A 25,119-nucleotide genomic window follows, 5' to 3' on the forward strand; every position below is an offset into this window, starting at 1 on the left:
ACGACAGACAACTTTCACAGCTGCACTAACCTGAATGTTCCGCCCTCCTGTAAGGCATCGATATTGGACGCCTCCTTTATCACCCAGTTGCTTTTGAGGGATGAAAATGTGTTGCCATCGTGAGTGAGCAACAAGGAGTGAAGGCGCCTCTTCACAGTTCTGAGAAATCTGCCTGATATCAAACCAAGAGTCAAAGCATGTATGCTGTTAGGGTCAGCATTTTAGCAGTCTGTAAAAAAAAAATGTTCTCAATACCATAATTTCATTTTCCTACCTTGGATTCCCTCACTGTTGCTGAGGAGTGTGAGTAAGAGTTCCACTCTTCTGGTGCTGCGGTACCCACTTTCTACTTGGTCCCTCAACATGCCCACGGCGCTCTGCACACAGCTCCGCACCAGCGCTGTGGTGTCCACGACAGCATCCCAGCTCTGTAGGAAAAGAGGCAGGTCAAAAATAAAAAACAAAAAGTCATTTTTAATCTTTGGGCCATTATAATGCAGTGTATTACAAGTCATGACAGGGAAATCATGGTGTAAATAAATGATCATTCTTATTAAAAACAAATAGCTCTTTTTCCTCTTTCTTCAGCAATTATGGAATTTTAATTTTCGGCTAATTTGCTTACATCTTGGTTTTCAAATTCCATGTCATCTTGTGTTTCCTCAGTGTACATGTCATCGAGCTCCATGGCTGTATGCAAACAAAAGATTTGGCATTGTCATGCAAAGACAACAATCACCATGATAGAGATTTTTTTTTATTAAAGTCTTATGAAACAATTTTACCTTCAGTCTGAGTTATTTTTTCTTCAAACAGCTGACTGATTGTCATGTTTCGCAAAGCTTTGATATCTGACACGATGTCCTTGGATTTCCTCAGGTCATCAATGTGCACCGATCTCCATGGCCCTGCAAAGAAGAAAATGGCTCAACTCTGATTCCGCAGTGTTACTTTTAATCGTGTAAAGGAGATCAAAGAAGAAGAATCGCTTCCCTTACCTCCATGAAAGCCGACGTATGACGTCCCTCCTTCCATTCTTGGCAGCTTGGTGATGAAGAAGACAAATACATTGCTTCCAATGTTCTCCTGCCGTATCTTGTTGATTTCATTTATCGACGAGTACCTGGTGAAGATGAACGCTTGAGGACAAAATCTCACTAAACAGGCCCACTATAAATTCCGTTACACAGGCCTTACGGGCTCATTGGAAGTAAACCATTCTTTAAGTGACCTACTTTGCAGATGCAATGAGATTGGCACTCTGAGATGCTTCATCAAAATCACTCTGAATTATTAGGATCTTGCTGCGCGAGACAGTGTGGCTTCCAAGTCCAGTTGTGAGGAAGTGCCTAGAGAGGCCACATGGGGTATAGTTCAGGATCGGTATAATTTCAGATTCAGAATATAAATGCATAGCAAAAATGTACTGGGGGGTGCGACAGGGTGTGATAGATAGACAGATAGACAGACAGATAGATAGACAGATAGTTAGATGGCAAACCGAATCTTCTTGAGAAAAGATTGTTCTGTGTCAAACTGCTGGAGTGAGAGAAGCTCCACTCTATGAAACAACTGTTCCAGTGGTTCCAAGTCAGATGCTGTAAGTAGCCTGGAGAAGGTGGTCATCTGTGGATTCAAATTGTTATCAGTGTGACGTTATAGGGATAAGTTAATTTCACGTCCAATATTGTTATAGTACAAGTACTTAAATGTTACCTCTGTGAAAGAGGCCTGCCACTGGACATCCTGGTCTGTTTGAGCAAGGATGAAGTCAGCCAGACAACTGTTCCTCTGCTCTTCAAAATAGACCTTGGACAGATAGTCACTTTCTACCTTGGGGAGAGCGGTGCAGTCCAGGCGCACAACAGAGTCGGGGGTGGCACAGTTCAGCAGTATGAGCTTGGATTCCTCAAGAATTCTCACCTCAGGGTCGGACGTTTCCATTTCCTGCCTTTGCTGCTCTATGACTTGAAGAACCACAGAAGCACATGTGTCTGAATGGTAGCCAATAAAGACATCTGGCGGTTGGTATTTATATGTCTGAGGCACCATTTCGTGTTGACTGCTTGGAGAAACAAACTGTTTCACCCATCTTTCCAACTTCTTCACGGTGATCTTCTGATCATTCTTGAGCACAGTGTGAATGTCCAAGTAATGTTTCTCCAGCCTGTTGATAAGAGGAATTGGGAACTGTTTGTAGACCACCTCTTTTTCTTCAATCACAATGAGTCTGAAGTCTTTGTGCACCCTGCATTTGACACGGTGGGTTCCAAGTCCAAGGTCCACATATTTTTGTCCTCCAAGGTAGACATAGTACTGATTGAGGGCATCATAGAGGCTTTCATACAGGTTCTGCAAGTTCAGGAGCATAACAGTTTGACCTGTTTCCATACAGATCTTCACTCTGTTGATGTTGCGGCATATTTGAGTATACTCTTGATCTTTTGGGAAGCTGGAGCCAAAGATGATTTCAGGCTGGCCAGTCTCAGAAAAAAAGGTCTGTTGCAAGATCTGCAGTGCAGCGTAATTTTTTGTCAGCACCAGCAAGTACCGGCACTCTTCCTCCTGTCCAATTGCCAAAATGTTCTGTCTCACAAGGTCTGTCACATTGCTGCTTTCCAGGTTTGGTGTGAGCTGAAGCCTCTTTGTGAAAACACTAACTGCATCGACATCATCTTTGCCACTGAAATTTCTCAACACTGCTTCCACAATGTTCTCCTCACTGGGCTTCTGTTGAGTAGCCTTGGCCATGGCAAAAATCATCTTGACCAAGCTGTAGTAGTCACGAAGGCCAAAGAACCCCTTCCCCTGTTTACGACAGATATTCAGGTAGGCTCTCGCAAAGGGCTGGAAAAATTCTCTTACCTTCTCCAAGATCATTGCATCAGATGAGCATATGCCTTTGGCACTCTCAATAAGTTCTTTCTCATCAGGGTCACCTCGAGAGACAAAGATGCCTCTGTTCATCTTTGCTGGGTCCAGGGCCCAGTTGGAGATGCCGATAAACCCTACCTTTTTGTGTGGCAGTGGCTCATCATCAATGCATCCTTCCTCTAAGAGTGGATGAAGTGTTTTAAGAGGCATTTTCGGAGAGTCCTCTGCCAACCCAATTTCATCCAATACCACAACCGAAATGTACTCATCCAGGTTCTTTCCTTCTTGGAAGCGTCCACATTGCTTGAATGTGTTAATGATTCCCTCAGGTGTTGAATGTGGGCTACACTGAAAGGACACTAAATGGATTTGTTTCAGTTTTCGGTAGAGTTCAGAGTGAGCAGCTTGGCCCTGCATTGCATCTGCCACCAGCGTTTTAGAGAGAGATTTGGAACTTCCAGGTTTTCCAACCAGAAAGAGGGGAATTCTCAGCTCAATGCAGAGCACCATCATGAAGACGTTCTCTTTGAGTGCACTGTTTCTTGCGATGGTTTCCCCCAAAGGCACACCACTTAAAAGTAGATCCTGCATCAGTGAGATTTCCTGCATTACTTTCATTGGGCTGTACTCCAGAGGTAGTTTCCTACAGATTTTCCGTCTGTATTCCTCCTTGTTTTCCAGGCAACCATGGTAGCACACTCCTAGAGCCATGACCAGAGACCAAATCACAGGATGTCTATCATCGTGAAACCTCAAAGGTCTTTCAGTCTTCAGGGCATTTTGATTTTTCTCAAACTCTTGAAGCTCATCGAAGAGCATTAAGTGGTTCTCGTAGAACCACACAAAAGCTTGCATGCATCGTTCTACATCCCGTAGGCTGACAAAACTGCACTCGTCATTTCTTGTCCGCATGTACGTCTGAGAGGCTGACAGGACATCCGTGATCATGTTGATGTATTCCATGTCGATTGCATTGATTCCAACAACTCTCTGTACGATCTGTTGAATGTACATTGTCTCTGTGCGATCATTTAATTGTCCAAAGTCCCAAACCAAGGGGATCATGCTTGGTGGCAACGCTTGAACTCTGTACACCAATTGGCGCAGCGGGATGGACCCCAGCTTTTGATCCGTCTCTTCGGCACAAACTCGATAGCCAAGGCCAGCCGACTCCAACCGCTGAATCATCTCATCCGTGTGTTTTCGGTAAGGGTTGCACGCTGCTATAATTTGCAGTCCAGAGTTGGGCGTCAAACGTTCACCTTTGACTGTTTGGTCACAGAGGATCTCTTTGATGCTGCTGATAGCCTCTGTTGTGTTTGCCTCATCGAAGAAGAGAACAGAATCAAAGCCATAGTCTAGTTTGTTGGTCAAAGCAAAGGCTTCTGCTTCTCTGACTTTGGTGTAAATTACATCGGAGCTTGTCCCTCCATGCACTTTGACCAGTTTCATGTTCTCTGTAGCCACTCCACTTCTATGCAGCTCACATAGGAATTTTATGAGTCTCGTCTTACCACACCCGGTCTCCCCCATGACAATGACGGGAATGCCGCATCTAAACCGCATATGGATCGCCAGCATCTTCAATATGTTGTCCATAGTAAGTTCATAGGTTTCATCAGGATCAAGAGGCCATTGGATTCCAAGAACCCTACAGATCCGCTCTATTTTTTCTCCTCTCGGTAGGCGATCAAAGTCAATGTTGAAAGGGACTCTCTGGAGCCTCAGGCCTTCGTACAGCTCCATTGTCATGATGTTTCTTCTTATGACCTTTCTGGAAAAGGGGTCAACGGCATCCACAAAGTTTTGACTATTGGGCTCAAGATGAAATCCAATAAAGGTCATTGACACGTGGTCACTGTTGAAAAAAATGTATGGGTGTGGGTTTGACTCCCATCTCTTCCGAATCAAAAAGGGGGCCAGATCTTCTTCGCTCACGCCAAGGTCCATCTGAGGTCTCTCGGAACTCTGGTCAGAGATGCTCAGCGATGGAGTGGCAAAGTCCTTCGCCATTAGAATCATGAAGTCAACGACAAAGCTCTTGAATCCCTTCAGGGTGTCCTCAGTGAAAGTTATGTCACAGAAAACGGATGTCTCACAGTCTCTCAGCTGGAGATTAAGGAACCATGTAAAATTTCTTAGCTCTGCCCATGAGGGGTCCATAATGCCACAATACATGAGAAGCATTTGTAGGCACTCAACATGTGATCCTTCCACACCGTGGTATTTGAAGGTGTCAAGACACTCTCTGTGGTTATGAAACCTTGTGAGGTACTGGTATGGCCTTTGGAAGGCTTCACTCATGAATTCTTCATCATCCATCAGTGGATCTTCAAAGTTCTCAGTTGTGCCGGTTTCCAACATCCTCATCTCTACCATTAAAACTTCTTTAGGTGCTTGGCAGAAAATATTTGGAAACACATCTATGAAAGAGGTGTTCCCAGTTTGGCTCTATGGGAGAAAATTAATCACAAATTGAAGACTGAAAATAACAGAAAAATCAATCACTAAAAAATAAGCAGTGTTTGTGAATATTTTACCTTCCGTGAAGCATTTCTGGGCAGCTTTAAAGTGGATTTCAATATCTCAATGATGTACAGCTGCTCATTGCTGCATTTCCACATCTTTCCCTCGGAGTCCATCAGATAACGCAGGATTAGCAGTTTGAAAAGAAAGTCATGAAGGCCTTTCTGTACCTTTACAACCAAATAAACAATAGGTTAATGTTGAGATTGGGCCTCGTTTTTATGTCTATTATAAATATGTGATGAACATAAGACTTTTAATTACCGATGACGTGACATCAAAATGGAAAATCGTTAGATATTTATGGGTTTCACTGCTGAGCAGGGACTGGAGGATGATATTCTCATCAACCTTTGGCTCAATCAAGCGAATGCATTTTGTCGTCGAGGGATTTGTACTTGATTGCATCAACTCTTCATGAAGTCTCTGCACATAGAGCGATTTTCCTGAAAATGTTTTGAAATGCGGGTGATTATACGCTGTAAGAAACCAGTTGGCAAAATGACATTACACGCTTGTTTTAACACAACATGCTTTTAATGTTTACTCACCAACCCCTGCTCTTTCAGAGGATACGACTCCCACACATAGTCGGTCTCTGAACACAGCAGCGGCGCTGCACTGACCCGCTGGGACGGAGTACTGTCTGCGGAGATAACTCTGAATCCTGGGAAACGGCTCTTGGGGAATAATGTGCAGTCGATATTGGCTGAAGGCTGAGGGCAGATATGCATGCTCTCTCTCTGAACTGCAGATGACCACTAATCTGTAGTCTTTCCTGCTCTGCATTTTCATGTGCTGAAAAAAGCTCTCGACTTTGGAGCTCACGTCGTAGGTGAGCAGATCCCCGTACAGGAGGGTGTATATTTTCTGCCCTCTGTATCCAACGGTGAGACAGCGTCTAAGGAACAACTCCACTTGTTCGTAGGAGGTTGAGGAGTTGCAGAGGAGAACTTCGTCGTACGTGGGCAGGACCTCTTGTTCATTGCTCATGTAAATGGAAATGCAAGACGTCAACACCTCCTCATGGGTGCAAACAATAAGGTTGGGGTTCCCAGGGGTCAAGCCTTTCGGCAGCTCTCTTGTTATGAACTGTTTACCTTCCTCTTCGGAAATGTCTTCTTCAATTTCAGTTTCCTTGTTGGCCAGTAGTTCCAGTAATCTTCCGAGGGTTTTGATATCAAGAATATCTGGGAGAACATTTTTCATGTCCTTCATGTAGCCGTTCCATAGAAAATCAAATTTTCGGAAGGCATTCCTCCGTTCCACAACGCTTGCACGGGGCAGATGATCGGAGCCTTGCGCCATGTCTGGAACTCCCGTCAGATTTCCTGCCACTTCAACGAAAGTATGAAAGTTAATGTCTTCATTTTGGTTATCCCCTTTGTTGAGGATTTCATACTGGAGGGCATGCCAGACCTCTCTTAAATCGGTGGCAATGCAATTTGGCTTGATGAAGGAAAGCATCATTAGAACATGCTTCTCCAAATTTGCCACTTTTTTCTGAGTCAGCTTGCTGCACAGGGATACAATCTGTTCCGCCGTGTAATAGTTAAGGTAGTAATGCTGGGCTCTCTGTTTGTCGACAAAGTCCATCCAGTACTTCAGGCACTTTTCCATTTTCCTGCACAGCTCTGGAAGTTGCTCTTCTATGTTGCCATCCACCGCGATAACACTCTCCGTGTTGTCGAGATTGAAGTCTATGACAATGCTATTTTCTCCATTGTTTAAGCTGCAGTTGATTTGAGCTTCCCAGTTCCTGAATAGAGGATTCCCAGCTATGTGGAGCGCAATGAAGGCTTCAGTTAATCTTTGAACATTGGCAAAGACCTGAGAAGAAGAATGAAAATGAATAGCTCGGTTCAAAATAGTATTATCGTGATCATTGCTACGTTTATGAAATGTAACAATATAATTAGAATCGAAATTTAATTTTTTTTTTTAATATATCTAAACTGGATGTATGTCATGATAAGAAACATATTGCTACATTGTTTTGCATCTATAAGGCAACACTTTCTTGTTTGCTGCCAGGAAATACAGGTACTAAGTGAAGACTGTAATCAAAGGGCAAAAAAATAAAATTGTTGGCCATAGTTGGAAGACTCAGACCTACCTCTGCAAAGTGGTCGACCTCATTGTTGCCCTGATCTCCTTTCCCAGACATGAGCATGAGCTTGTTTTGGAGCTCCCGCAGGTCTTCCAGCGTGTAGTACCGCATCTCCTGACCCTCATCGTGCTCCTCCAGAATTTGCAGCTTCAAGGCTGTGTCAAGGCTTAACTGCATCGAAAGAAGGATCGCTCAAACTCTGCCCCCATTCAAATTTCAACATTATTTTGTGAAGAGAAAAAAATGTATTGAGGAGAGCAAACCGCGCGTTACATCATACAGTACAGCTGCAATAAGATCAGTTATCGCCGTATTCACCTTCTTTGAATTGTGTGCACAGATCACATAGATGCCCTTGTTGTTTATGGAGGACGCCAAGGAGAGAGAGGATAGTTCCACCGAGCCGTGACTATCCTTTACCGTTTTAAGCCATTCCAGGTGGCGTGCAGTGTCACGCTGCAAAATAAAACAGTCAACGGTAAATGTATTTACAAAATTTCTTTAAAATCCCAATTATCCATGGTATTGATGATTTTTATCCTACCAGCTTCTTTGGCAAGTTGCTGTCATTTTCTAAAGCCCTCCAGAGCTTATCTAGAACCTGCTTGAAAGTGTGAAACCCTGAGTCCGGTTTGAGGTCATACAGCAATGATGAATAGCCGAGGACCGCATCGTGGAAGCAAGCCACCCGATCCACATCCAGGTCATTTTCTCCAGCAGAGATGGTGGCCAGGTCCACAAACACCTTCAGCTCATTAATATCTACAAAAGAATGAAATTGTCCGTTTGCAAGGGACACAACAAATATCATCAGACTGAGTGACTGATGCGGCGCGTCCAAAACAACGTTACCTTCCAAGGCTTCTTTCACCCAGCTGACAAAGTGTCTTCTCAGCCCTAATTCCTTGAGGCAGTGTCTGCGAAGGTCATCGATATCGACCAGAACTATCTTGGCCTGCATCAGGTCGTTGTCAATCCGGCTGAGTGGCTCTTCATGAAAGTCCGCATGTGTCTGGAGAGAGCAGGTCAAAGGCATTTTCAACAATGACAAATAGCTCTGAGTCCATGATCATTACAAAACAGCTCGAGACAATAACGTGCCCCTACGTAAGTATGCAAAAGCAGCCGCTTTGAGCCACGCAAAGCTGCGTGTGTAACGCGTCACCTGGAAATTCGTAACGCGACGCAAGCTCCAGCTGCAGTACCACTTGCACTACAACAAGCAACAGGAAATGGTTAAGAGGGCCCTGACAGGATCTCTTATATCCCTTGTATTTTTTTGTCATTTATTGAATATTTTAGCGCTTTTTAAAATTTTATATATATATATATATATATATATATATATATATATATATATATAGTATCCACTCATCATGGCAGTGGAATTTTACATGTCTCTGGCTGTGGCGAAACATATTCGTTTACATTTATCTTTAGAAGCTCCCTGTTTCTCCACTAAGAGCATTTCAGTGGCTGCACAACCCACCTTCTATTTGCTATTTTCTTTTCCTCTGGTACAATAATTACAAAATGGAATATTTCTTAACAGCTGACGTTGTTTCTCTATTGTGGATGCAATTCTACTAAGAACGTCAAATACGTCCTCTACTGCCGCCTGTTGATACATCAGGTGTATTGCATTCACAGGACTTCAGCCCGATCTCAACCCCTTATCAACATCTATACCCCCTGAGTTTCCCTCTACTCAGGGAGCATTGACCCTTGCTGATATTTTAAATTTTTCACAGACAAACAAACATTGCAGCCATAGTCTAATATCCTTGTACAATGAATGCAGACTTACAACTCCGAGCAGCGTTTGCAGAACCCTGAAGTCACCCTGAAGACACAGCGTCTCCTTGACCATCATGATGGTTTGAGCCGAGGCCACGGCCAAGTGAAGCTCGTGGTATTGCTGGATCTGCTGGGCCCTCCGCTGGATCCACTTTTGGTCATTTGAATAATCAAGTCTGCACATGATGAGCAAGTCCTGGGCGAGCTCCTTGTACTTGCCAACGTACGCTTTGAAGAGTTTATCAACCACCCCCAGCTTGATCGTGCCGTTCCTCACAGAGTCGTAGATCTGCATGTACTTGGCGTGGCAAGGCTGGAATATGTCATCGTGTATCATGGCTGGGGACGCGTACATTTCAGCCACCTGAGGTTCCATGGGGTCTCTGTGCCAGGCCAGCTTTTTCACTTGTTCCTCCCAGCACACTTGGAATAAGTAGCTGTCCCAGAAGGTGTGTAGAACCTCGGCCATGTTTCTGATATCGTTGTCGAGATCGAAGTAGGTAACCACTCCGGTCTTTGGAGAGCGCGGCCGGTCGAACAAATTAACCTCCATGAAGTAGTCCAAGGTCTGGGTCTCGACGCTGACCCGGTGGCTCTCTTCCAAAGCGGTGATGTCGACTGTCGGACAGATTAAACATTTTTACTTATTAATCAGATGGAAGAGAATTGGAGACGGATCATCCGCCAAATATCCCCAGACCCACCTGTAATATGTTCCTCAAGTTTGTGGCTCATCGTTAGTAGGATGTTCACCAGCTCTTTCTCGTGGTACACAGCTTTCAATTCAGCGTCTCTGTTCTGTAACAGCAACTGCACTTTGACTTTGTCGCGACATAGCTCATGCTCAACCAGACAGTCTGTAATAGAGGGAGGACATTTCAGACTACAGTTGATTCTTTTTTTTAACAATACTTGGGTGTCGAGGGCGGTCCTTCATGTCGTACCTATCTTCAGCAGTTCTGAGAAGGCATCCCTTCTGCTCAAAATTAACTTCAGCAGGTTGATTTTGATGTTTCCCTCTATCAGCTGTTTGGTGACGGCTGTGAAGGATGATAACGCTACCGCGATTCTATCTCGGGCCTCGGGTGAGAGCTTCTCGATCAGCTTCTCCTGCGCACCTGAAATGACACAGTGCGCGTGTCCTGTACTCCGGCCGCAAAAATCAACATAGTGATCACGAGCCTGGTTCTCTTGAATGAGAGGGTTGGCACCTTTTCGGCATCACAATTTGAAGACAACTTACCATGCAGTTGAAATACGTCCTTGGCGGCCGTCCAGGACAGGATGTGCCTGAGAACCACCCCTTCGCCCTCCTGATAATTCCCTTGGCGGTCCTTTGGCCAGGATTTCTGAACGATGGCCGAAATGAGTTTTCCAAACTTCCAGGTGATTTTTAACCTCTCAAACAGCTTGCCCTCAGACTTGGACTGTTTGTGAAAAGGGAAAAAGGTCGTCAAATGAGCAGGATTCCCAAATCGTTTTAAAGTTGAGACTCGAGTGAATGAGTGAATAGACTAGAACTGGACAGCTTTGGGTGCTAAACAATTCCCTGAACTGATAATACCATGAGCAGCTGGTGTTGTGTGTTTGAATAATCTGTCAATACTCATGTTTGATCAAATTATCATGTACGATCAAGATTCTAGACGCAAAATTGACCAAGATATGTCATAATCACTCTAGTCAACATGGCCAAACAGAAGACCACATACCTGGCACAAGGAGGTGACCGACTCAAGTGCACATTTCTCAATCACAGAAGCCACGTTCGGATGAGAGCTACTGAGCTCCTCAATATTTGAGCAGTAGTATTCAATTTGATCCAACGCCGATTCCTAAAGGCACAAAAATAATTTATAATCAATGCACTGCTCCCGCTTTGTGCTACAAGTTGTGTGGGTTTTTTTATGAACACCTTTTTAAGCTTTCCCTCGAAATCCGTCATGAATGTCTGTTTCCACTCCCTTTTGAAATCCTCGTTTTTGAAATTGAGGGAGATGACGTTGTTCCACATCTAGAAAAAAGGAATCAACAAAATGCACAGTAAGCATAGGCATCATACTACAAATCCCCTTCCAATAGTACAGGCATCTCATAATGTTGTATTTCACTCAAATGCATAGAGATAGACAGATAGAGCAATGAATAAAATTGTAAATACAACGATAGAGCAGTTGAAAATACGATAAGTAGAGTGATAGACAGAACAACAGAACGATAGTTAGATAGAACAATAGATGGTAGATAGCACAGTAGAAAGAGAGATAGTACGAACAATACGTGTCCCCGAAGATTTCAATTTCTCGGACAAATGGGAGACGTTCCGGTCAAATATCATCAGTGTTTATTGAGCTTAAAAACAATTGATGAGCAGGTTATATAGAGAACGACATCATCAAGGCATGTAGATGTATCATATTTTTTAATGAATATTCAAAATGAAATAAGCCCCGTCAGTAAACGCCATTTAAGAAAATATATATAAATATTTCGAACATTACGACTTGAAATCAAATCATTTCCGTTCGTGAACGATGTGAGCCGCTTTAATCAACGTTTCACTAAAATGTTGATCAAATCAAAATGAATATGGCAAGTATGTTTAAATAAATAATTCAATTTGTGGTGTCGTCCGTCTTCATTGGGACGTCCCGCCGACATATCTTAAACAATGTTTTTCCCGCCTGCTTTGGGTCGGAACTTAAAATATCCCAAAAAATGCCAAACTATGGATGTGAAATGAACAGATCTGCAGACTTTTTATTTATTCATTTATTTATTTTTTAATCAAATGGATCCACCCAGCACTAATTCAAATTGTGCTTGGAAGGAACTATTTCCACCGGACATTATGACCGGAGAGATTTAAATGAGTCGGACTTCAACAAAAACGGCAATTAGCGGAAAACAGCAGCGCTGACAGACGCAGACAGAGATCTCTAGAACAAACAGTAAGCTGATATAGACGGACAGGTAGACGGAGCAATAGACAGATAAAACTAGGCTTGGCGATCGGGCAAAACTCTAATTGGTGATCGCTGCCCCTCATCACCAATTGACAATTTTCTCGGGAAGAGGGGGTGCACGCCCGCACATAGGACAGGATATAATGCGGCAAACGGGGTCTCTCCGTTACAGGGGTGCAGCGTTTATTATTTACAAGTAAAGTTTTTACACAGAAACATCCAGTTTTATTTACTAAATGAAGTCCCATCGCAATGGAAAGCAACGGGGAGACGTGCCAGACACAGTGGGGATACACAGGTTTTTCTGGAACGGGACGGTGGCTTAACTGGGTCGTGTTTAAAAATGTCATTCCATACATGTATGAAACAAACTAATTAAAATAGCTCTAAAATAAAAACACAGGCATGGAAGTCGGGAACCGGCGCGTGTGCACCGCTGTCTGGAGGAGAAATTTTAAAAAAAAGCCTCCACTCCAGTTCTCAGAGTCAGGTTTACGTTTTTCATTTTCCTCATAAGTAAGAAACTAAAAGGAAACTGAATCTGAATCTCTCAATCTCTCTCTCTCTCTCTCTCTCTCTCTCTCTCTCTCTCTCTCTCTCTCTCTCTCTCTCTCTCTCTCTCTCTCTCTCTCTCTCTCTCTCTCTCTCTCTCTCTCTCTCTCTCTCTCTCTCTCTCTCTCTCTCTCTCTCTCTCTCTCTCTCTCTCTCTCTCTCTCTCTCTCTCTCTCTCTCTCTGATTTTTCCTGGCAGATAAAAAAAAAAAAATAATAATAATGGATGGATGGAGCCAATTCAATCGTAAATCTGCCCAAGCCGAGATAAAACGATAGATAAGAAAGAGCAGCAGAAAGCAGGATAGGTACAGACAGATAGAACGACAGATATATAACACTCACCTCGATTTCTTCCTTCGTGACATTGACTGTTAGGTACATGGACATCACTCCTCTGCTCAATAGACTCTCTCTGAAGGTCTGACTGATCCACTCCCTCAAAACGCCCATGGCCTGGCACAACAGCCGCAGGTCTTTAGCGTACTCCTCATCGCTCTTGGCCTCTTCAACCTCCTTAAAACGCAACCATCAAATTCGGGGAATGCGATAAATCCTTTGAGACTGCAGCGTCAACTGTGATTCCAAAACGCAGAGTCGACTTTCACAAACCTCATTCTGGCCAGAGTGGGCAAAGTCTGCGACCAGAGCGACCAGGTTCATGCACGCCACGGGAATGTCCGTGAAGCTCTGGGTGTGCCGTGTGGGTTTCACTCCTCTGCAGATCCTCTCCAGCAGCCTCACCACTTTCACCATGCACTCTCTTCTGTAGGCGACGCTAAAGGAACTGAAGCAACATACACGGCAGAGGCAAGGTCGGATTAGCGGGGGATTTTATAGATATGAAAAAGGTGGGAAAAAAATACACACAATTAAAATAAGTTACCTGTATTTTTGCTCGATGAGACAACTTTGAACGTGTGAGAGAACGTTGGACACATCCTGTGAAAACAAACAAAAAAAATTCAAGGTGTTAAAAACACCATTTACTAGAGTAAAAAAAGAAATACAATTAAAATTAACACAAAATCTCAAGTTTATGGATACAGTCCTCATAAAACTTTGGTTTCCATCATTTAGAACATGGAGGCAAGACCTTCCTGAGCGCTTTACTATTGAGAAACTTACCACTCTGCTGCAGCTCTTCACCGTGCTTCAATGCAGTCTAACGGGCCAAATGTTTAAGCCTTTAAAAACCTTATATCTCTTATATATTATAGTCACCCGTTTCTTGGTGTAATTTATTTCAATGTTATATCAGATTTTATTCAGAACTGCCTGTGGCAATTGCTGCAGTACATCCAAAGCGAAAACATGTTGGTTACAGCGGGTTGTTAGCAGGAAGCAACGCAACGTCCTGTTTCTAGTCTCTAACATTATTGCTGATTGATGCGAGCAATGAACAGATCATTGCTCGCTGATTTACGGAAGTGCAACGGATAAAAGTCACGATTTGTAACCCCCCCCCCCCCCGGTTTAAGATAAAAAGACTGTCTGACAATATCGGTTGTGTCTGTGCTATGAACAGGGAGCCAAAATGTTAATGTGGCAGACGAGGGGGCGTGGTTAAGCCGCGTTCTGCGGGTCAGCCCGATCAGCCCCATTGGTGCCGATCGGTTTGACACGGCTGGGAGGGGTGTCTTATGTGTCGTTTGTCTTGCAGTGACGGAGGTGTGCGTGGTGCTGAGACGCCATCTGCCACCAGATCGCTACTGGCGGCCAGCCAGTCAGCACGGTTGAGTACTATTTATGTTCTCGTTTGCCAGCAAACCTTTTTCGTTGTTAGATTGATTTAAAAAAAAAACAACAAAAAAAAAAACCCTGCCACGTCTCCCTCCTTAACCCGTAGCGATGGGTGGCGTCTCCCCCAGTTAACAATGGGCAAAACAACAGCAAATCGATCCTCTAAGTTTTTGTTTGTTCGCTTTAGCTGACCTGGTAATTGCTGTAGGAGACATCATGGGAACACTTTAGATAGAAGACGTGCAGCATGTCCAGCAGCTCCATCTTGGTGGCAACGCTGCACTCCACCAGCTGGTCAACGTGCATCAGCTCCATCCAGGACCGTGCGGCGAGCGCATCCACCTCCACTAAGTGGCTGTTGCTTTTCATCAAATCCAGAAAAGCCCTAAAAAGCCAGACAAACATTTTATTTATTCTTATGAAGTGGTTTGTATTGCTGGACGGGTAAAATAAAAAGTCAGGGAGAAGTCATTTTTTAATATGGTTTCAAAGTGTTTTTCTTCAATGGCTTTCATGCTGTAAAATCAATTCTCTCACTTTTTTTTCCTCATAACTATAATTAGACATTTATTTGCACTATTGTCTCAATAATCTTTACGTCAGTTTAATTAATTAACTTTTTCCCCAGAGGGTTGTATCCCGTTTTTTTTCTATTTTGTATATTGAGGGCTTGGCGTGAAAGGGGTGAACCTGTTGAAGCGGTGAAAACGTATTTTATTTATCATTTCAAATTTCTTGATAAGCTCTATCAAGTGCTTAAAGGACATGGGCACCATACTTTTTATTTTTTCAGACAAAGATCAAACACAAAAGGTGTAAGTGCATTGTTTTTAACCTAACTTCTATAAAAATGTATATTATGGGTTTTTTTTTGCTCTGCTGGAAACATTGTGAAAATGTCAGCGATGCCAATTTTACACCAAGACCTTGATATTTCATTTCAAGGGGAAAAAAAATAAAACTTTGAGCAAAACCCCTTTGAATGTGAATAAACCGCTGCTTTATTCACATGCCACTTTAATGCACATATCTGTATATACATAAACAGCCTATCCCATATACATAAGTCTATCCCATATACATAAGCCTATTCCCTTTATCTACTCTATTTTATTTTATTCTATATATTTTTATTTTATTCTATAGTATTCCACTTACTGCATTACGTTTTAGGAATCAGTTAGTTGGTGACGTAGAAATTCTTAGGCTAGCTACTGTGTTCAGTCTAGGACATATTGTGTGTAATCACCGGGTTCGTTGCATTGACATTTCACTGCATATACAGTATGTATGAAAGTATGTATATGTATGTGACGAATAAACCTCTTGAATCTTGAAAACCTTGAATCTTGAAAAGTCCACGCATAACAGTACAGCAAGTGTGGCCGTGGCTCATTTTTAAACTACAAATGACATTTTTTAACCCAAACTCTCACCTCCTGTTTTGGTTGTTCAAGTATGGGCCTTTAACGATGAGGTCTTGCAAACCGGTCGAAGAGGAGTCGTACTGGGAGAGCAGAACTGGCTCAAAAGGCTTCACGTTTGCCTTGACGAGGTGCAAAAGAGGAATCACCAAAATCCACTGATCTATGTTGTTAGATCTGGCGGTCTTCATCACATGCATCAGCATATCGGGCAGACTAGGAAAACAAAGAAAATATAAACACTGGCTTCTCAACAGGAACTATTTCATACATGGCGTTAGGGGCTGGGTATTATAATCTCTATACACACACCAGCATTTTCAATGGACCTGCTCCTAAATTCAACTTGTTTTTCCACACAAGCTTTCTTTCATTGTAAACACTGAACTAACTAGAACCAATGCAATGTCTCCTCCTAGAATCCGAAAAATGATCCGAGTGTGAACAAAAATTGCTTTTGAACCAAAAAAGTGAATTACTCTTAGTTTTGTTTTACTACATAAATGTTAAAAAGAGACTCAAAAACATTGATGGAAACAACGGTCAGCGCCACAAAAGTTTCACATTTTACAACCCAGCCCTGGGTTCCTGAAAAAGCAGGCACCTACTTGGTGACGCTAGCGACAGCGTTGGAGAATTCTCCCCAATATCGCAGGAAGTCCTCCTTGTCCATCTTCGGCAGGCAGAGGGCGCCGCAGAGCCGGTGGAGCTCGCTGACATCCAGTACGACCACATTCCGAGTCCACACGCACAGAACGACCACGGCGGCCCTCAGAGGGTCCTGGATGAAGAGGCTTTTACCCTCCCCCTCCTTCCCCAACTGAGGGATCACGTTTGAAAGAATGAAGTTCTTCACCAGCTTCTTCACCTGAGGAACGAAAGAAAACAAAAGCGGGGAAAAAATATTTAGAGCGTTTCTCAAACTTTTTATAATGAAATTATCCCATGGCACACCACTAACCACTAACGGCCCATAGAACTGTGCTTATTATCATGGCCTACTAACAGTTAGGGATGCAAGACTTTGCAAACGATTCGTTCTTTGTGAACAAGCCTTTTAAATGACTCGGGAGTCACTCCGGCTTAAGAGTGGGATGTAAGTCCTTGACTTACAAACGGAAAACAATTACTAAGGACTCATTTTAAGTCCTGGGCAAAACAAGTTGACATATGTCATTGTGGCAGTTTCCACCACACACCAGCCAAGTGGCGTTTTCAGGGCCCTCAGGCACAGAGCCACAGACGACGGGGGTTGTTAACACCAGTTTATTATAAAGAGTGGTCTAGCTGGAATTAGCCCAGGAGCAGATTGAACATGTCATGACTCAGGCTCCTATCTTGAGTGTGTGTGGGGATGGGGGCTTTAACCTGTTGCTCGTTAAGACCAACCAACGAGCAACAGGCATGCAGCCACCCTAAACCCAATCACCTAGATCCAGCTCAGTTGTGGCTGCTCACCACACCCTCCCAGCACCACAGTCATAATTCTACTGGATGTGATTTACACTTGGCGTTCCACCAAAAGAAATTGATTGATTTATATGATTCTTGGGCAAATTCCATTAGCAACTCGGATCCAAAGCGACTTTTCAGACTTTGGTTCCTCCCTCGCTCACCGTGCGTTAGACACCAACTCAACCAAGAGCGGGCATATGAACGACTCTTCACTCTTTACCAAGTGAGTTGTCAATGACCGAATTTCAGGAGGGGAAAAAAAAAAAAAAAAAGGAAAAGAAAAAGAAACGAGTTGAACCTTTCAACACTCTTAAAGGTGCTCACTTTCGGCGTGAAACTTGAGCCTGTTCTGATAAACAGAGCCGCTCTTCACACTGGACCTGAAGAATTAGTTGATCCTTGCGATGTTGACCTTGCTACAGTGGAATTTTAATATAGCGGCACAACGGTTGAAAAACACTGATTTAAAGGAAGCTCTCGATTGTTCGGCCGATCTTAATTGCGACTCAATGGAGGTCATCGTCTTACGTCATCTTCTCCATATTTCAGCGAGGTCCAGCTCCTGTGGGTGTCCTCGTAGATCATGGGGTGAGCGTAGATGTCGTAGAACTGTTGCAGTTGGACGAGGAATCCTTTCAGGTTGATATCGGTCCAGCTCCGCAGCAGATCGAATATGGTGTCGAGCATGAAGTTCCCTGCAATCTCTCTGCCCTGGACTATACTTTTCCTCTCTTCGGGCCAAATTGTGTCTTTCAAGCGTTTGAGCACACTCTTTGACGGCTGGACGCAGATGATGTCGTCGTACTGATGCCAATCCCCTTTCACAAAAAAAAAAAAAAAAAAAAAAAAAAAGACAACACAATATATTTTGGAAATTGAATGAGCCTATAAAAGATGCTGCTAGTTATGGATTAGAGAGAGAAAAAAGGTAAAGCTTGCTCCTCTCACCGTCCACGTTGAGCAGTTTGAGCTTCACATCCAAACATCTATTGGTCATATGGTCCCCAATTTTGTCAAATTTGTAGATGTACTCAAACTCATATTTCTTTTTTTTATTCTTGTAGACAAGATATTTGTACGGTATGTATTTAGACAGTGTTTTGTTTCTGGTTGTTATAAGACTTCCTTCAACTAAAAGTCCATGTTCTCCAAGATCTCTGTTAAAAACAATAAAAATAAGAAAACTTTGTTTTAATGAAAGATCAGACATTTGATTAGAGTTGAAAATAAATGATCTGCTTATTTTGTAGGCTAGTGCGCGCGCGCGCGCGCACACACACACACACACACACACACACACACACACACACACACACACACACACACACACACACACACACACACACACACACACACACACACACACACACACACACACACACACACACACACAAAGATTATTTGCCACATACATATACATACATTCCTACATATATGCAGTGAAATGTCACTGCAACGCATCCAAAGATTACGCACAATAAGCTCTTAAAATACTACAATGTGCGGAATCGACAGAGGCACTCAAACACATAAATATGGATGTGTATATATATATATACACACACACCCATATTTATATGTGTGTGCGCGCATATATATATATATATATGCACACACACACACCCAGCTCTCTATGACTCTAGACTGGGTGGGTCCAACTACAACTTAATGTGTCTAGAATTACACAGTGAACACACACACACACACACACACACACACACACACACACACACACACACACACACACACACACACACACACACACACACACACACACACACACACACACACACACACACACACACACAATCTCAGGATAAGCTAATCGTTAATAGTACCATTTTCCTCAGAAACATGACTTGGTCTGTGATTACCGATGAACAGTTTATTCAAACTAGATTTAACTTAACCACGTGGATAAACTCAGGGGGTGCTTTGACAAGTTTCAGGGGGTGAAACTTGTCAAATTATCGTTCATGAACAGTGTATTACATATGAAATAATTCCCTCCCAGGTATATACTATATTATTTTTACACTTGCTGATCATTTACTCACTTGGAAACTGAGAGTTCTACAATATTCTCATCCCACGTCCCAAGGGGGTCTCCAGCTCTGATAAAGACATGGTCTTCATTGGGGTCAAGTTTGAAATCCTTTGACAGAACTGCATGAAAGTAGATTGTGACCTTGACGTTGGTGGCAACCGTCTTGTTTGCACTGGTTATCCTTGAAATGCAATAACAAAAATTATATACAGTATATATTTATTTACAAAACTAAAGAAATTTTATTTCCCATATCAAATTCATGAAATAGTCCAAAGAGTTTTAGTAAACCTTTTCGGTGGTGGACCCGCAAGGTTCTTTGATTGCATGTTCTCCGTGTTTTTATTTCCTTTGCTGTTTCCTTGGCTTTTATTTCCCGTGGTTTTGTCTGGAGAGGCGTCTCGAGACTGTTGAGTCTCCAAATTCGCTACATCCATCGGTGGGTCCACACTTGAGCCGTCGTCTTTAACCTGAAGAGGTGGAGTCTAGGGTTAAGATACAGTAGAGCAGGAATGCAGATCATATATGTAGATGTACCTGGTGAAAATAAACTAATCCTGATTCTGAAACCCTGCTCTTTCTTTTTTTTCTGCAATACTTTGTACAATTAAATAATCCCACCTATCCTGACAACCACTAAAAATCCCATAAAACTGTCATTACTATTAATAGTAAGTGATGCAAGACTCATGGAGGATTTGTTCGTAGCAAACAAATTTCACCTGCCACAGTGGCCTATGCCGCTCTGTTTGCATTTCGTTAATCTTCACAGTCACACGGAGGTCTGTCTACGCCAGATCAGCATTTTGTTATAGTGTTATTGCACGGCCACGTGACTCGTGGTGTCTTATCATGGTGACATGATGAGACGGGCAAGTTGTGCGGCTGGCTGGTGTTGGAGCGGTCAGCCAAACAATGTGTCCTTTATGTCTGATGTTCAATTTGCATTATATTAAGCCTTTAATATTCATTTTCAAAAAAGTGGCTCACAAAAAAGCGGGAGTGACTGGCCCTTAGAAGTTGAGAATCCACCAGACACAGTGGATAGTGCATAACATTTCTTATTTTACACCCTGCTCGGGAGTCTGGAGTCACTCCGACAAAACAGTTGACGAGTGAGTGAATCGTCAACTAAACTGAAAATAACTACAAAATTAAAGTAAAAAAAAAAAATAATAATAAATAAAATTAAGCACAGTTCATATTGAATGTGACCATCCCGTGTACATTCGCCAAAAATATTTTGATCTTGCAACACAAAAGCTAGTTTAGGTTATTTTTCCATTTTAAGTGGAACATGAAACATTGAGCTCTCACGGCATACTGTTCTAGCGTGTCTTGGCACAGTGGTTGAAAATCAATGAGCTAAAGATTCACCTCCACATCTGCTATAGCTGTTGGCAAAAAAGGTTTTCCAATGGCCATCGGAACTAACCTTTGAAGTATTTTGGGAGGAAACACCTTTTTCAGCGGCTGGCTTTTGTGTCCCCTGCGTCACAGGCTGCTTGGACTGGCGATTTGTACGATTGCCATTGTCATCCACAGAAGCATTTTGATCCCCTTTGGCATTATTCTTTTTGGCCGCTTCTTTCTTGGTCTTTGAGATTTTCTCATCGGCCTTTTGTGCGCTCTGGTTGGTGCTGGAGTCGGCCCTGTGGCCTGAATCCTCTTGGGGAGTTGAGTTAGAGAGGGACGTCGTAGAGTCGGCCTCAGGGGACTTCGCCATCTCGGGAGTTTGAGACGACTTTGGTGGCTTGTCCCCCGGCCTGGTCTGGTTACATGGAGTAGCAGAAGATGGATTCTCAGTACTTTGCTCCGGTGAAACGTCGCTCTTTGCGCTCCGGTCGGGTCCGGTGCCGTTAACTGTTGATGAACTAAGCTCTACCAAGGAAGAGAGGGAGCTCGGAGCGTCTTCCATCGGAACGACTGAGCCGTCACTTTCGGAGAACTCCCTGGCCCCTTGGTTTTTCACAGCTTCGTCTTCCGGGGTCAACAGCGACAGGTCGGAGCTCACGCTATCCGGGTCCAGTGACATAGGACCATCTCTCTTCTTCTTGTTCCTTTTCCTCTTGGTCTTCTTTTTTTTCTATGCAGAGCAGATATTGTAACACACACTCAGAAAGCAGCATTCATCACCTATCAGCTGAGATTACATTCAACCACTGAACAGAAAAATAATTTCTAAGACCAAATTTATAGAAACTAAGTCACGCAATTATTTAATATATTCCATACACTGTATTAAAAGAGGTAGTGATCAGTACCGATAAACAACTTTAAGGTCTGAGTTAAACAAACTTTGTTGTACTTGGGTAATAAAAATAAAAATAAAGGTCTAATTACTGAACTACCTATATCACTCATTATAGACAGACAGACAGACAGACAGATAGACAGATCTTCGCACTGACCTTTTTCTTGGGTTCACCTTCAGTCTCAACAGGGAGTTGATTTGTGCTTTTATTAGATTCATGGTTTTCCACAGACAGGGAAGTACTGTTTGACTCTGATTTGTCTCCCTTCCCTTGTGATGCAGGTTCTGGGGAGGCCAAAACAGGACCCCCCTCTGGAACTGAAAGACAAAATTCAGGACATCAAAACAGTCAATTGAATTGAATTTAACCAGAATCACTACCACAAATACTTAATAAAGTTAAGTATTTGTGGAGTGTTTTAAAACATTTTGTGCGCCCAGATGGCGTTCAAAAAAAATCCACTCGGTCAGTGGGGATGCACGTCTCTCCGTTGCTATGGGACTTAACTTAGTAAAATCCGAATGTATTTGTGTAAATACATGCCTTGTAAATAATAAATCCTACACTTCTGGAACAGGGAGACTTTTTCCCGACCAGAATTTAACATGACGCAGTTCATTAATATTTATTTTATCGTTTATAATTATTTATTTTTTAATTCATAAAAGGGTTTTTTTCAGTTTTTCTTTTTTTTTTTTTACAAAGTTTAGTTTTTTGATCACCTATGGATATTTAGTTGATACATTTTATATTTAAAATAAGTGAACTGCAGAGAGAATGCAAACAATAACAAATGTGTTCAATAAATGTTCATTTAACTTCAGCAATTTTGTGTCTCATTTGTTATTATCATTATCAAATTGTTGTATTTTATCAAATGCAAAAAAACAAAACAATGATATCACATTACAATAGGAGCCAGTTGAAGAGGGCTGTCCCAGCCGGCTGACAGCCGAATAGCAACGAGCTTCCAGCCAGTTTCCAGCCAACTACCAGGCGGCTCCCAACCGGCTGGAATTCCCCCTCCTTGTCATGTGTCCTGACAGGGCATGTTAAATTTCAATTTTAAACATGCCCATTCATTCAACTGCGGCATGTCACCACGAAATGGCACTAACTTCACAAAAACACAAGCTCATTTCAGAGTGAGATTTCAGTGGACCTGAGATATTGTCCTTTGAACCCTGACCAGAGGTTATCTTTCAAAGTTCAATTGTTTTTTTTGTCATATGAATGAGAACAGGTCTCAATGCTTTATTTTAATCTACATGTTGCACTGTTTTTTAATTTCAAAATAGCTCTTTTTTATTTACATTTTTTTAATTACAAAGTTCAATAGCTTTGTTATGAGAGCACTCAAACTAGGTCTATGTAATTATAATTTCAAGTTTATTGTCAAATACTTGATAAAAATGTTAGCATCATTACCCGTAATGAGATTCTTTGTCTCAGAGCCAACTCAACTTTACACAATAAGTCAAATAAAGGCATAGTAGTGATTAAAAACAGAATTTAAAGATTATTTAAACAGTATTTAAAACAGTATTTAAAAAATCTAAAATGCAAAGGAGTAGTGTAGTAGAAGTAATATAAAAGTATTTACCTAAGAGAAAGACAAAATAAAATGCAGACAATAATGACAGTGAGTCAACTAGATAGTGGACATCTTAAACAGTCGTCGGCCAAAACAATGCAGTGTCATACTGAATGGCAAGATAGACACAGTGTTATAAAACACTACAATGTACTACTAAGAGGTAAGACAAAACAGGTATGCTAAGTTATACTTGATACATCATCTACCACGACTAGTGGTAGATGATGTAAACAGCAGTTTTCCTTGTTTTTGAAGTGGCCAAGTGTGTGGATTTATAGGTTCTAGTCTTTGGCCTTTTGATTTCAAATTAGGGTCTTTGAACAATCTTGTTTTTATATGACTTAAAATATATGTGAAATATCACAACAAATGTATGCATTTGTGCCTCTCTCTCTCTCTCTCTCGGAGAAACAGTCCCCATCAGCCGCCCCCTCCCCTATTAATAAAAGTCAATAGAATAAAATCAACACCAGGGATATAATAATAATTTGTACACACGTTAAAGACACTAAATAGTGTATGGATCCTTCTATACACTCAAGGTTGTTTTACTGTTGATACAGTACTCCATGGTTTACTTCACGGATAAGTTGCCCAATATTAAATAAATCGCCAACTATAAATTAAGAATTATAAAGAATTATTAAGAAGTCCTGTATGATAGTAAACTGAAAAATATTCAGTTTACTGAATTACCCCTCCCTGGAGAGGGGGAATCAAATAATATAAATATTATTTGTTTCCCCCTCTACAGAGAGGGGGGATACGGAGAGGGGGCCATTTTCACCTCTCAGTGAAAAAGGGGTTGATTGCTCTTTGGATTGCATATGTATGGGTTAGGTGTGGGGGCATCCAGACCTATTGGGTGACGGCCATTACTTGCAAACAAAAAGATAGCCCAAGGCTTTATCTGTAGCCTGCTTCTGTAGTCACTCAAAAAGGTACACACGCACACACACACACACACACACACACACACACACACACAGGAATCACCTGGGGACTCCCAGAGGGGAACTAGGACCGACGTCATCCAATGAGGTTTCAGCACGAGTTCTGTGTTGTATTTACTCCTTAACTTTCACTGATTTCACCTTAACATTCCCCTAAAATTTGTTTCTGAATAAATTTGAGGTGAGAAATAATCAATCCAGTTGCTTAATCTTCACTCATATTAGATCTACAAGACATCATTTAAAAGTTTGTTCCCACTTTCGTAAAGCACGGGCTCCCTCACTCTGGGATTTTTTCAATTAACGGCATAAAATGAAATAAATACATCTCAATAAAAATACTATTTTAATTTTTTTTATTTGTCATGTTTTTTTTATTACCGCTGAATCTACGTGGGCTGGTCCCCACCCAGAGCAAGGCGGCTCAATCAGGCGGACTAAGTCCGAGGGACCGTGGTCTGAAGGTTCCTCTTGTGCCGGTTAGTCCTGGAGTAGGAGCGAAATAAGTTGCTCAGAACTGATTTCTGAGAACAACGATCATTCCTACTGTAGTTCCTGCATAGTGGACACAATAAAAGGGACTGTACCTCCAAAAAAGTAATTAGAACTATGAAATAGGTTCCTGCGGTGCGAAAACTTACGATATGGGGAGTTTTGCAATACATTAAGTATTGCGATTCAATTTGTTGCAATATTTCACAATTATTTTAAGTAAAAAAAAAATTACAAAGAAAATATCTGATTGAAGGTGTGACCTGCGGGTTCCCAGGTCCGTCTTAACTACTTTTAGAAATAAACTTTAATTGTCTGAGCCGTGCAGT

The 25,119-nt window shown here is 42.2% G+C and overlaps 1 protein-coding gene across 1 annotated transcript in view; it reads right to left on the reverse strand.

Annotated features, from left to right (window-relative positions):
* LOC307237305 (E3 ubiquitin-protein ligase rnf213-alpha-like) overlaps positions 1-25,119 on the reverse strand; it is a 53,526-nt gene that overhangs the window by 25,051 nt on the left and 3,356 nt on the right. The window contains exons 3-35 of the mRNA XM_080010017.1: positions 21,905-22,065; positions 20,929-21,579; positions 19,785-19,963; positions 19,504-19,674; positions 18,395-18,603; positions 17,975-18,264; positions 16,600-16,859; positions 16,004-16,207; positions 14,760-14,952; positions 13,711-13,766; positions 13,437-13,611; positions 13,170-13,340; positions 11,223-11,321; positions 11,020-11,142; positions 10,551-10,734; positions 10,252-10,425; positions 10,012-10,164; positions 9,318-9,925; positions 8,363-8,522; positions 8,055-8,272; positions 7,829-7,966; positions 7,517-7,681; positions 5,952-7,230; positions 5,665-5,846; positions 5,415-5,570; positions 1,717-5,325; positions 1,502-1,626; positions 1,236-1,349; positions 999-1,123; positions 786-908; positions 626-690; positions 275-428; positions 31-172 (exon numbers count right to left, since the gene is read on the reverse strand). Of these exons, the coding sequence (XP_079866143.1) occupies positions 31-172; positions 275-428; positions 626-690; positions 786-908; positions 999-1,123; positions 1,236-1,349; positions 1,502-1,626; positions 1,717-5,325; positions 5,415-5,570; positions 5,665-5,846; positions 5,952-7,230; positions 7,517-7,681; positions 7,829-7,966; positions 8,055-8,272; positions 8,363-8,522; positions 9,318-9,925; positions 10,012-10,164; positions 10,252-10,425; positions 10,551-10,734; positions 11,020-11,142; positions 11,223-11,321; positions 13,170-13,340; positions 13,437-13,611; positions 13,711-13,766; positions 14,760-14,952; positions 16,004-16,207; positions 16,600-16,859; positions 17,975-18,264; positions 18,395-18,603; positions 19,504-19,674; positions 19,785-19,963; positions 20,929-21,579; positions 21,905-22,065 (10,816 nt within the window). The remainder of the gene's footprint in view (positions 1-30; positions 173-274; positions 429-625; positions 691-785; positions 909-998; positions 1,124-1,235; positions 1,350-1,501; positions 1,627-1,716; positions 5,326-5,414; positions 5,571-5,664; positions 5,847-5,951; positions 7,231-7,516; positions 7,682-7,828; positions 7,967-8,054; positions 8,273-8,362; positions 8,523-9,317; positions 9,926-10,011; positions 10,165-10,251; positions 10,426-10,550; positions 10,735-11,019; positions 11,143-11,222; positions 11,322-13,169; positions 13,341-13,436; positions 13,612-13,710; positions 13,767-14,759; positions 14,953-16,003; positions 16,208-16,599; positions 16,860-17,974; positions 18,265-18,394; positions 18,604-19,503; positions 19,675-19,784; positions 19,964-20,928; positions 21,580-21,904; positions 22,066-25,119) is intronic.

Source organism: Zeus faber (genome assembly GCF_960531495.2).
Source record: "Zeus faber genome assembly, chromosome: 11".
NCBI classification, from domain to species: Eukaryota; Metazoa; Chordata; class Actinopteri; order Zeiformes; family Zeidae; genus Zeus; species Zeus faber.